The following is a 12,879-nucleotide window of genomic DNA, read 5'->3' as shown; positions in this document are numbered from 1 at the left end:
AAATCGGTGACAAGGGCATGAACAAAAGTCAGATTTAATACTGAGTGACAAAACACAACAAATTTGTTGGCAAGATTCACTCTACTGCCTACAGGACAGCTAAGGCACAACAAGGGATAACAAGGAACAACAAAACTAAACAAAATCCAGGCAACCAAAACAGAAATGAAGTGTGAACTCCCTAGGGGAGTGTGGGTGGGTGTGTGCTGTGTTTAGGTGCATGGGACAAAAGATAGTTGGGGCAGGAATTAAAAGGAACACGACCTAAAAACGTAACAGCACTGAGCAGCACTTCAACTTCTATCTCAATTTGTAACTTAACTTATACCTTAGGCCTAGTAATTCAACAGAGGAACAATGCTGAACTTAATTTATAATTTTAAGTTCACAATTCAACCGATGAATAACATTTAACAGCATTTAATCTAAGTTATAGCTATAACTTCCAGGTTGTACTTAGCAACTTAATAGAAAAACGACTGTTTGCTTATGACTTAAATTTAATAACCAAGCAAAAGAATAACAATAAGAAGCATTTAAGTAAGTTCATAACTATAACTAAACCTTGCTTACAGGCCTAACTTAGATATCCAAGGTACTTCCACATCTAGGAAAGCTGTATTTCTCCCACATTTGCTATAGATAGCATATGTGCAGGGGCACACACACAGACAGGAAGAGTCAGTGCAGGCAATTCCCCCCAGTGCACAGCAAAATCCTCCCTTCAGATGTTTTTGCCTCTCCCACTAGCCGAAGGATGGGGCCTTGAGCAGTGAGGGTATGGGCCCAGGATACATCGTGTTTCAATGATCCTCCAGGCACAGCAAAGCCGAGGGTTTGCTGGCTCTGAGAGGCCCCTCAGAGGGAGGCTGCTGGTCACAGCCCACGGTGGCCCAGGAGAGCTCAAAGGTCTCCTTTTAGATTTTTGTTGATAGCTTCACAAGAGAGTGGGCTCCAGTCATAACCATGTTTCATCCTGGCCTCAGTTTGGGTCAGCACTTTCTCTAGGAGTGGGGGAAAGCATCACCACACTGGGATCTCAGGGGTGCCCATGGCCTGGGTGACGCTGGCCCGATGCCAGGCACCCACCAAAGCCACTCTGACCCTGCCCCTCCAGCTGCAAGGGAAGAGAAAGTTTAACCAGAAGCTCAAGGATCACATTAAGACGGGACGAGCAAACACAGCAAACAGCAAAACGGGCGTCACAGACACAGCCTGGGCACAGCAAGGGAATTTATTCCAAATCAAATCATAGCAACAGAAGGAAAAGAGAGAGAAATCTCTCCAACCACTTCACCCACCCAACGGGGATCACTGGGGACCACGGATCACCAGGGCTCTGCCCAACGGGGGTCACTGGAGATCATCCAATGCCGATCCTCCCATGGGGGATGGAGCTGGAGCAGATCACGAAGCTCTTCCCACACTCGGGCACTCACTGGGCTTCCCCCAGTGGTGACTCCGTTGGTGTTGGGTCAAGTGAGAGCTCTGTGAGAAGCTCTTCCCACATTCAGGACACTCGTAGGGCCTCTCCCCAGTGTGGAGGCGCTGGTGTTTTCTAAGGTCAGAGCTCCACCCAAAGCTCTTCCCACATTCCAAGCAGGTGTAGGGCCGTTCCCCTGTGTGGATCACCTGCTGCCGGATCAGGCTGGAGCTGTAGTTGAAACACTTCCCACAATCCCCACACTCATAGGGCTTCTCCCCAGTGTGGATCCTCTGGTGCCGGATCAGCTGGGACGTGTAGCTGAAACCCTTCCCACATTCCCCACATTCGTACGGCTTCTCCCCTCCAGGAGGCTTCTCCACCAGCTCTGAGCTCTGCCTGGATCTCTGGCCGCCTTCCCGGCTCAGGGAGGGTCTTTCCTCCTCGCAGCTCCCTGGGCTGGGTTTGCAGCTCCTCCTCCTTAAAGATCTCCGGGGCTTTTCTGCCTCCTCCATCTGCGCACACCTGGGGAATGAAAAATCCCGGTTTAGGGGGAAATAAGAAGAGAGCTCCATAAACTGGGTGTTCCTTCTTGCCCAAGTTCGTGTCTGGAAGTCATTGAGCATCTTGCGTCTGTAATAACCTCCCAAACACCAAAATTCCCACCCAAAATCCTCCAAACTTTAAGATACGGATCAAAAACACCCCAAATATCAAGCTTCAGCCAGAATCCCCTCCAAACGTGTGCTGGTTTGAAAGCAAAACCAGTGAGAGACTCCAAGTCATAAATACAATTTGATAGGAAAAAATATAAGAGAAAAATAATACATGCAATAGTACAAAAGAAAACAACTGACAGAATCAGAATACAACCTGACACCCCGCTAGTTAGGGTGGTGGTAGCAGTCCAGATGAAGTGGTCTTGTTGTAGTAGTGATGCTGTAGAAAGGTTTGGTAGATCTTGTCCTCCAGAAACCAGTGGGTAAGGGCTGCCTTGGTGTTCCAAATCTTAGATTTTATCTAGGTAGGAAAGGCTTGGTTCCTCCCCCTGGCTGGAGCATCTCCCAATGGGATGATGGAATTTCATCAGTCATGCAGTGGCACTCAATGGCCCATTAACAGAAGATATCTTCCTGGAGGAAGGATGGGTTGTGGAAAAGATAAAGAACACTGCCCCACCTGGTTTTACCAGATGGCCCATTAGCAGAGGATATCTCCCACACAGATAAGGATCACTGCTCCACCTGTTTTTTTCCACCACTCTTTGTTCTTTTGTTTCTTCCTGGAATCTCTGACTGGTTACTTCATGTTTGCTGCTGATTTCTTCTTCCTTTTGAAGATGAAAATGGTAAAAGTGTCTTTGACCTGCCTTGATGGATATTGTGAAGAGGAACAGTCATCTGCTGCAAGTGGAAGTGTCACAGGTGGAGCAGAGTTCTGTGAGTGCTGTATCAAACCAGACCTCGTCAGACCTGCCAGAACAACTGGTCCATGCTGCCCTTCACTGCTCTGCCTGTTCCCCACGGTTTCATGCCAGAGTAATTTAACTGCTGTTAATTGGGTGTGTGTTCACTCGAGCCAGTCCAGCAGAACCAGCAAAAAGCAGCCCCAGAATGAATGGGGCTCTGCAGAGGAGCCCCAGACTATTCATCAGCCTGCCTGCAGAACTGGCTCCAACTCTGAACCCTTGTGACCACACTCTGAAGAAGACACACTTCTGATATTTCTGAGGCACTTATGACTGAGGCACTGCACGAGCTTGTGCAGGGAAGAACCCCAAAGTTCTTTCTGTCAGGAAAATTAATCCACAAACACCAGAGGTTTATGTCCAAAAAGGAGACAGAGGAATCCTTTCTGCTTTATTCAAATAAAGGGAGAGGCCATGGGACTCCCTTGGGATCTCTCAAATTTTTGGAGGACGCAGCCTCCTTTTTATCCTATTTTCCCGGCCGCATTTCCCTCTCTCTTTCCCCATTGGCTGAGGTACTTGAGAGGCACAGACTTCCCGGAAAGCCTGATACCTGAAATTCCCCTCTAATGTATAACCCTCCCTTTTAATTTTTAATTCTTATAGAATTCATAGTTTTCCCCCCGTTGCTTCTTTCATCTTTCGATATCCAATTTCATTTATCAGCAACCCTATAGTTTGTTTGTAAAGGCAAATATCTCTTTCCATTCATCAATCAGTGGAATCCATCCCATTGTTTCTTTTATCTCTCAGTGCTAGCCTTATCTACAGGCTGATCCACAGCTCATTTGTAAAGACTAATTCAACATTCCTCTCAACCCCTCCTCTTTTATTTTTTAATAATTGTCTTTACACACTTTAGCTCTCATTGACTTAATTTCTTGTTCCTGAGTCTTTTTTGGTTTTGTAATTATTTGGAATGACATCAATTTCTGTCCTTTTGTAACCATGTCTGAATTAGTGGGCGTGGCTCTTACCTGCATCCTTTTGATCACATGTTGAATAAGTTGTACTAAGCAAGGGAACATGCCTGGCAAAAAGATTAGAGTTGCTACAGCACATAAGAGGAAAAAAAGCAGTTGTTTAACTTATAGTCCACCAGGTAGTCAAGAAAACATGTCCCATTCGCATCTTTTTCATCTTTGGACTGGTACATGAGCTAATTTTTTATTCATTTTGCTATTTGTTTCACCACTTTTCCATTGTCATCTATTTGCCTATTTAGGCAATAAGTGTCTTTTTCAGAAGAACGAAGCCGCCATGGACTTCCTTCTTCATCCCAAAATCCTGTTCCATTACGGACCTTACTCAGGGTGCTAATCTACTATTGAGGGTCAACTGGGCTGGCCACCCATGGCCAGTTTTCAGATTTTCCTGGCCCTCCACAGACCCAACAATTGCTAAGGTTAAAGGTTTTTGCTACTTCTTCTCTAAGGTCAAAAAATTATTTTCCCATTCTTGGCTCCAACCTAACCAATAACATAAAGGTAACATTATTAAGAGAAACATTCTGATTGTGTAATCTAATTTCCTAACTTAATTTTTACTTTCACGTTGTCTTCCACACCACTTGTGGCGAGTGAAGGCACAGAAACAGCTCAACATAAAGAAAACAATGACAGCAAGGGTTGGCCCCCAGTAACTTGAGATCTGAGAGGAGGGATGCCCACACAGACTATTTCAGCAGGCACTCTGTGGGTGGGCACACGAGGCTTCCCCCGATGTCGACGCCCTGGCTGCTGCTCCAGTCCCCTCCTGCCGAGTGTCAGTCACGGCTTCCCGTCCTTCTCCTCCAGCTGAGATGTCCAAATCTCTGGGGCTGCAGAGACCTTGACCCGAGTGCGATGGGTCCAGCCGTGTTCAGCTGTCTTGACGGCTGTGTCTGTGCTCAGCAACACCTGGAAAGGTCCACGCCACTTGGCCACCAGTGGTGCTTCTTCCCACTCCTTAACCAGGACCCAGTGTCCCGGTTGGATGTTGTGAACAGCAAAGTCCAAAGGCAGGGTCTGTGCCAGCTGAGCTTCCTTAAAAGTTATCAAGGGCTCCTGAGTGTTGGATCCTTGGTATAATAGGAGCCCCTGACACCCCTAACAATCCATTTCCATTATCCTCTGGACTTCCTCCTCCTGAGGGTCCAGTTGTTTCTGCGGACACTCGTTTTTCCAATGCCCTTCTGCCCTGCAGACAGCACACTGGTTATTCCCCAGCCGCTGTTTGGGTCGGCTGTCCCCTGCCGAGGAGGGAATCCCTCGCCACTTCCTTGTGGCCGACCCCGTCCCCTCTGTCCTTGGGGACCCTTGGACCCTGCGGTTTATTCCTCCGGGGCTGCAAAAACTCTGCCATCATCCTTGCTTTAGCTTTTGCCTTTTCCTCATCCCTTCTTACATATATCTGCTGTGTTTTTCTAACCAATTCCTCTAGAGACTTATTTTGTCACTCTTCATCTTTCTGTACTCCTTTCCATATATCAGGCCAGACCTTAGTAACAAATTGTACTTTAAGCAATGTGTTGAAGGCTGGCCCTTCAGGATCCATCCCCCCGTGCTTCCTCAAGGCATCCCTAGTCTTCTCCAACCAATGAGGGCTTTCCTGTTTCTCCTGTTCTAACGACAGAGCCTTAGCTATGTTGTTAGTTCTGTGAGCTGCTGACTTGATTGCCCTGATCAAATAAGCACGGCAATCACGGTGAGCCAGACTGGCCTGGTTATTTGGGTCCCACTGGGGGTCTGCCTGGGGGATGGCATCACCCACCGTAGGTGCATTGGGTCCAGACCCCACTGCTGCTTGTGGATGTTCATCCTCCCACAGCTGCCGAGCTTTCTGCAAAATCATTCGTTTCTCTGATGACCCAAACAAAATTCCCAAAAGAAAATCCCAATCCTTCCATGTATAATCCGCATTTCCCAAATATTCCTCTATCTTTTTCCCCACCCCTATGGGATCATCCAAATATGGGGGTAATTCTTTTTTCAACCCTCTTATATCCTGGGTAGTAAGTGGTACAATTACAAACCCAAATCCTCCCCCTTGACCCCCCAAAGGAACTTGACAGAGTGGCATCTGGTGTACCCCTGTCTCTTGGGGGGCTTCTGATGCCCTAAATTGAGTTCCTCTTCTAGTTCTGGGGGGTGATACAACATGCTGCTCCCCTCCCCCTACACCGTCATCCTTCTCAGGTGGGGCTGCAGGAATAACATTTTCCTGATCCCCTTGCTCTGAAAGTTGAGGATACAGACGACCTGCAGCTGGCAACACTGGAGGACAAGACAGGGGAAGGTGCTGAAAAACATCCCAATCCTCACCACTTTCCTCTTCCTCCACTTTTTCCTCTTCTCCTTTTTTTCTTAACACATAAATTTTTCTTGTTCCTTGTTTGACCCATATTAATACACATTCCCTTTCAATCCATCCTTTCCATTTCTCCTCTAGATACCTCACAAAATTCGACACAAATGAATTTTATCTGTTCCATAAGGTAGCCATATAAGTCCCCTTGCCAACTTATACTCTGGCCACACAAAATAACAATATTTTACCATAATTTCCACAGTTATTTCTGGGTGAATATACAATCTGTCCCAAGACCTCAGCATTCTCCCCAAGGGACTCTCCGGGGGTATTATGGGATCATCATCCCTTTTGCCGGGGCCCCTTCGCAGCTTCACCCTTCCAACTCTCTCTGGGTGCCCCGTTTTACCTGTGCTACCCTCCATGGGTGCCCTCCCAGGGTTGCTCCCCGAAGATCCCATTTTACTCACTGGTGAGATTTTCAGTGGTCCTTCCCTGCGGACTCTTCACGGACCCCCCTGGTCCGCCACTCGTCTGTCTCCTGGACAGTCTCGGGAACCCAATGGATCGCCCGGTACTGGCCGGCACCAAGGGGAGCTGATCACCCAAACTGGGTGAGGCGCCTTCAGCTCTGCTCGCCACCCGCCGCCCTGGACAGTGGAAAGATCCCGGACAAGCCCCCAAAATTGTCAGGAAAATTAATCCACAAACACCAGAGATTTATGTCCAAAAAGGAGACAGAGGAGTCCTTTTTGCTTTATTCGAATAAAGGGAGAGGCCATGGGACATTCCCCTGGGATCTCTCAAATTTTTGGAGGACGCAGCCTCCTTTTTATCCTATTTTCCCGGCTGCATTTCCCTCTCTCCTTCCCCATTGGCTGAGGTACTTGAGAGGCACAGACTTCCCAGAACGCCTGATACCTGAAATTCCCCTCTAATGTATAACCCTCCCTTTTAATTTTTAATTCTTATAGAATTCATAGTTTCCCCCCCATTGCTTCTTTCATCTTTCGATATCCAATTTCATTTATCAGCAGGCCTACAGTTTGTTTGTAAAGGCAAATATCTCTTTCCATTCATCAATCAGTGGAATCCATCCCATTGTTTCTTTTATCTCTCAGTGCTAGCCTTATCTATAGGCTGATCCACAACTCATTTGTAAAGACAAATTCAACATTCCTCTCACAGGACTCCTCCGTCTCCTTTGGACACACAAACCTCTGGCCACGGGAATTTTCCCGCACAACCCCGGGCACAGGGCAGACACCTCTGTGCCACCCACAGCAACCGGGACGAGCCAGCGCTGCTGCGGCACCGGCTCCTGCCGAGGCCCCAGCGGGAAGGAGACCGCGGGCAGCCGCTCCCGCAGCGCCCTCAGCCCAGCGCCAACACGGGCCGGCACCGGCACAACCAACCCGCCAGAGCCCCCTGCCGCCCCCGAGGCCCGCAGCGAGCCCCGAGCCCCCGCACAACCGAGCGCGGCTCCCACCTGCGCTGGGGCCGCCTCCGAGCTCCGCCGCCGCCTCCCTGGGCTCCGGCCGCTGCCGCCGCTGCCGGGCCCGCACAGACGCTGCCACAATGGCGCCTTTGCTGCTCTGCCCAATCAGCGCGCCAGAACCAGGAGTGACATTTGCACAATCAGCCAATGGCAGCGAGGGCCGGGCTCTGCACACGGCCCAGCCTCGGCCCGCGCTCTCAGGGCCCCCCGGGCTGTGGGAGGGCAAAGGCGGAGATGAGGAACAGCCCTGGAACGGGCCCGGGCCCGGGCCCGAGCCGCCATTGGCCTGGAAACACAAACAAAGTTCTCCGCAGCTCCCGGCACGCCTTTCCCAGCCTCGTGTTTTCGGTGGGTCCAGCTCAGCGGGAAGCCCTGGAGTCTCACTTCTGCTACCCCCTAATTAGGAGCGTCAGTGCATGGCTTTGATTTCCCCCAAAATGGGAAAACTGCCCCAAACCCCAGGGGATGAGCGGACGGGAGAGATTTCTGGCAGAAAACTCTAAAAACTCAGAGCAGGATAATGAGAAGTAAATGGAGACCCTTCAAACCAGCTTTCCCTCACCCCTCCTTCCTTCCAGCTGCACCTTCTACACCAGCAGTGCAGGGTGTGAGAAACGGCACTTGCTCTTTTAAAACTTTCAGCAATTTCTTAAACCTTAGAAAAATACAGCAAAAGACTGAATTAGGAGAAAAATCAGCGCTGGGAGCGCAGGACTAAACCCCCACGTGCTCCCCTACAGAATGGATGTTCTGCCTTTTATGCCCCTGGGCCTTCCCGAAGTCTTGTCGCTGAACTCCTTCTCTGCCGTCCATTGCTGGAGACTCCTTTCTTACATCTGCACTGGAGGTCAGGTGTAGGAACAAGCCGGCCCTCCCCAAATGCCCCGACTACCTAAGCCATGTCGTGACAACAATGCAAGGGGGAGGGGAAAGAGGACTATGGGAGGATATATTACAATAACATCATTATACATCCACAAAACTTATCTTTAACATACACACACTGTTCATCCTTTAATTGTGAGAGCCAACCACTGCATTGCTCATCTGTAACAACAGCGACTGCACTGGCCTCCTAAATCAGGGGGGAATTGAACCAGCTCCAGTCCCCCTGAATCGGTGGGGGTAGAGACTACCCCCAGCCCACCTGGGAATTTCATCTTCCTAATACATATTTACAAAAGGTTATACATATTCAAACATTTTAACATAGTTCCTCCCCTGTCCCACCTTTCTCAAGCATTTGCAGTTGTCCTATTCCTGATAATCTGTTACTTTTCAATATATTCAACTGGTTTGAATTCCTTCACTGGTTAAATGTTAACATTACAACAACTCTTCACCAACATTCACAACACAACATTCGCATTAAAAGATCTCTAAACTTTAGGAAAACTTCTTTTACAAAAGTCAACCTTAGAAAACACATAGTATTCACTCTAACAATTGCTAAAGCCAACAGTTTAATATATTTATCACAGTGGCCTTGAGATTAGAGCCAGTCTTGGGCTAGGGAGTGTGACTGGAGCTGCCATTGGGCTTAGGTCCAAGAACGGTGTTGGCCTTAGGGCAGGAATTGGAGCTGAGTTTGGGAATTCAAGCTAAAGCTGGCATTGGAGTGTGGACTGGCAATCAAAGCAGCACTTAGGGCTTGAGACTGCCATTGGAGTTGGGCTTAGAGTTGCTATTGGGGCTGGTTTTGCCTTAGGGCTAAACATGGCATTTGGTTTAGGGCTGAGCATTTGGTAGGGGCTGGAATTGGGGCTGGGCTTTGCGGTTAGGGCTTGGGTTTATATTAGAGCTGGAATTGGGGTTAAGGCTAATTGTGCAATTTGCCTTAGGCCTGGCCTTGAGATTGGCTCTGAGGCTGCATGAGTCTGGCACTGGGATGAGATTAAATCCAGGAGAGTGAGTGTGTCTCAACATGGAGTGAGATTGAGATCAGGATCAGGGTGAGCTTTGGGACCGAGCGCACGCCCAGACGGACAGGGGAGATGTCACTGCAGGATGTCCCTGGCATTGTCACAGCCCTGCTCAGGCACCACCAAAAGGCAGCAGGAGCTGGCTGGTCCAACATCCAGGTGTTCCCAGCACCGAGAATATCCCTCTGTCCAGTCCCTTTGGCTGTCCTGGACAGGCTCCCTCCAGGCTCTTTGTCACCTCCTCGATGGCAGAGCATGGGATATTGAGTGGCTTCTAGGACCCTGCAGAGTCCTTGAGGAGGGCAAGCCTTGCTTAGCCACAACCAAATTCTCTCCCTGTCATACACAGCATTCCCATCCTGCATCCAATCCCATCCATGTGCCACTTTCTGGGAAGAAAGGAAGCTCAGTCAAATCCAGAACAGTGGGAACATTCAGACAGTTCTTGAGAAAATCCTCATTTATTTAACACTAATGTTCCTAAGAAATCAGATCTTGATCTGTAAAAACATTCCTGGTAGTCCAGCTTTGCTTTCAAGGACCTGTAATTGTCTGTCGGGAAGGCAGCTTTTGTTGTGAGAACCGGTGATTGGCAGGAAGAACGGGACTAAGAGCAAGGAAGGAATTCACTAGGGGAAAAAGAAATGGAAATATGTCAACAGATAGACTCTTAAATAGCTCCCTGGGAAGAAAAGTAGCCCGGTGGAAATATGACTCCATCACCAAAGAACTTAAGAGGATATAGAGTTGTGTAATAGAATAGACTAAGAGAGTAATTAAGTCCAACTAGGTTTACTGGTCGTGGGATGAGTCACATGACAAAAGGATATGTCAGGTTTTAAACATCCATGTAAAAGCTAAAGAACAGCTCTTGTACAGATCTGGGAGAGGGGATTTCTCACTGAACAACCTTTCTAGCTCTGGCATCTCAGACCTGAATTTCAAGGGAAAGCTACTCTGCACCCCATTCCCTACAAACAGAAAATCCTGGATTTGGGAAAAACACTGGCTTGGGGTGTGCTTTCTTTTCCTCTTCTCTTTTGCCACCTCCTGACTTTTCTCTCTCTCTGTGAACACTAATTTTGCTGTACACTTTCCCTCTGATAATTGAACTGCTTACCATATCAAATGTAACAGTTGTTCTCCACCCAAATTAAACACAATAAGGTGTTACTTCCCGTTCAGGTTACAATAAGAGCCTGAATGCAGTGATTTCAAAGTGAATAAATTACCTTTCCCTCTTTCAGTCGGAAATGAGCTACTGCCACCTGCACTTGCCCTTCCCTTCCTCTCCTGAACCACCGAACAGCCCCACTGGGATGGCCGGAGCTGGGCCTGGGAACTGCTGCCTTTGGAGTTGCATCTCCTCCTCCCGTGGCCGCTGCTCAGAGCCCAGAAGTGCTCTGTGAACTTGAAGTTCTGGCAGCTGGGTTAGAGCCTACATGGGAGGAGGAGAAGGTTCACCAGAGCCCTTCTCCTGCCATGCCAGCTCCAGGGCAAGGAGTGCAATGGAAGCCAGCCAATGTCCAAACCCCATCTGCTCTGCCAGTTCCTGTGGGAATGAGCTGCTGCAGAGGGGAAGATTTGGGTGGGAATGTGGTTCTCTAAGAAGGCCATAACTAAATGCATGCATGGGGATTTTGGCTTCTGGAGCAGTGGGGTAGGGCTGTTGTTGGTTCCTACCCCTCCATCCCATGATGATGTAAGGGGTGAGGGATGCCATGTGTGCTGTGCACTGGCAGTGATCCTCAAGAAATCCTTCTAATCCTCTCCTTCGAGCTAGTCAAGCTCCTGGAAATGACAGGACAGAAAAAAAAAAATAAAAAGGTGCTCAGTTTTGTGCCCTTCTTCCCTTGTGGGGTGAGGGGCAGGAGGCAGAGGTCCAGCTTGGTCTCTCTTTGACCTTTCCTTTGAGACAACACTGTCTGCTCCCAGCACAAAGGCACAGAGGGTGCTCTTTGCCCCCACCAGTGGGAAGTGGCTCTGCTGACCCCACTAAGAGTGCTAGAAGATGAGTCTGTGAACTAAACAGTTGAATATTGCCTAGAGGGGGTAGCAGGCAGTAGATGTGCCACCATTCTCTTTCCAGGAGCCCACTGGGAGTACTTGAACTATCGACGATGAGAGAGAGATGGGGACACTGAATGGTGATCAAAATCCAATTTTTACTGAGCACTACATGTGCTTATATACCATTTACAGGAAGGCTGGTAATATTTTCCTGCAATCACATAGACAAACCTTACATAGACAAACTCTCACATAGACAAACTTTACATTTGGACTTAGTAAAATCTTATTTCCCATAACCCAGACTTGATCCAGTCCTCTTGCAGTCAGGTCTCTGTTTGCTCTTGCCAGGCATCCTCGTTGTCAGGCTGCATTTGCTGATTCAATCTGCAGTACTATCAGTCTCATTTGCATTACCCATATCCACATCTCCCCCGTTTCTTTTAACTAAAAATACACTCTTCACCGATTTGTCAATTAAATTCTTAACACACTGTAAAATACAAGGAATAACTACTACAATGCATAATATGATGCCTAATACATACCAACCTATTTTAACTAAATTCTTAACCCAGCCAGTGAGTCCCCAGTGCCCTAAGAGCCAGTTCAGCCAGTCGTACCCATTATCTACCCGAAGTTTATTCACACCTTCTTTCAGGGCTTGAATGCTGGCGTAGATGGGCTGGGAGTGGTCAGAAAGGTTAAGGCAACACATCCCATCGAATTCCTCAGCCACAGGCGGCGGCGGAGCTCGGAGGCGGCCCCAGCGCAGGTGGGAGCCGCGCTCGGTTGTGCGGGGGCTCGGGGCTCGCTGCGGGCCTCGGGGGCGGCAGGGGGCTCTGGCGGGTTGGTTGTGCCGGTGCCGGCCCGTGTTGGCGCTGGGCTGAGGGCGCTGCGGGAGCGGCTGCCCGCGGTCTCCTTCCCGCTGGGGCCTCGGCAGGAGCCGGTGCCGGAGCAGCGCTGGCTCGTCCCGGTTGCTGTGGGTGGCACAGAGGTGTCTGCCCTGTGCCCGGGGCTGTGCGGGAAAATTCCCGTGGCCAGAGGTTTGTGTGACCGAAGGAGACAGATGAGTTCTGTAAAAGTGACTTTATTGATGAACAAAGAGAGAGGCCATGCGGTATTTGCCATGCGGTCTCTAAAACGCCGCCTCCTTTTTATCCTCATTTTCCCGTCCGCATCTCCGTCCCCACTGCCTGAGGTACTTGAAAAGTTCAGACTTTCGATCCGTCTACTGCATGTCCCTCTTAATATGCACCCCCACTACGAT

At 49.1% G+C, this 12,879-nt stretch overlaps 1 protein-coding gene across 1 annotated transcript in view; it reads right to left on the bottom strand.

Annotated features, from left to right (window-relative positions):
* LOC148218221 (uncharacterized) overlaps positions 1-12,879 on the bottom strand; it is an 84,969-nt gene that overhangs the window by 39,145 nt on the left and 32,945 nt on the right. The window contains exon 3 of the mRNA XM_088157927.1: positions 1,480-1,731. Within this exon, the coding sequence (XP_088014053.1) occupies positions 1,480-1,731 (252 nt within the window). The remainder of the gene's footprint in view (positions 1-1,479; positions 1,732-12,879) is intronic.

This window comes from Sturnus vulgaris, unplaced genomic scaffold (assembly GCF_052056855.1).
Source record: "Sturnus vulgaris isolate bStuVul1 unplaced genomic scaffold, bStuVul1.hap1 Scaffold_194, whole genome shotgun sequence".
Lineage (NCBI taxonomy): Eukaryota > Metazoa > Chordata > Aves > Passeriformes > Sturnidae > Sturnus > Sturnus vulgaris.
This window is presented reverse-complemented; position numbering and strand designations above follow the sequence as displayed.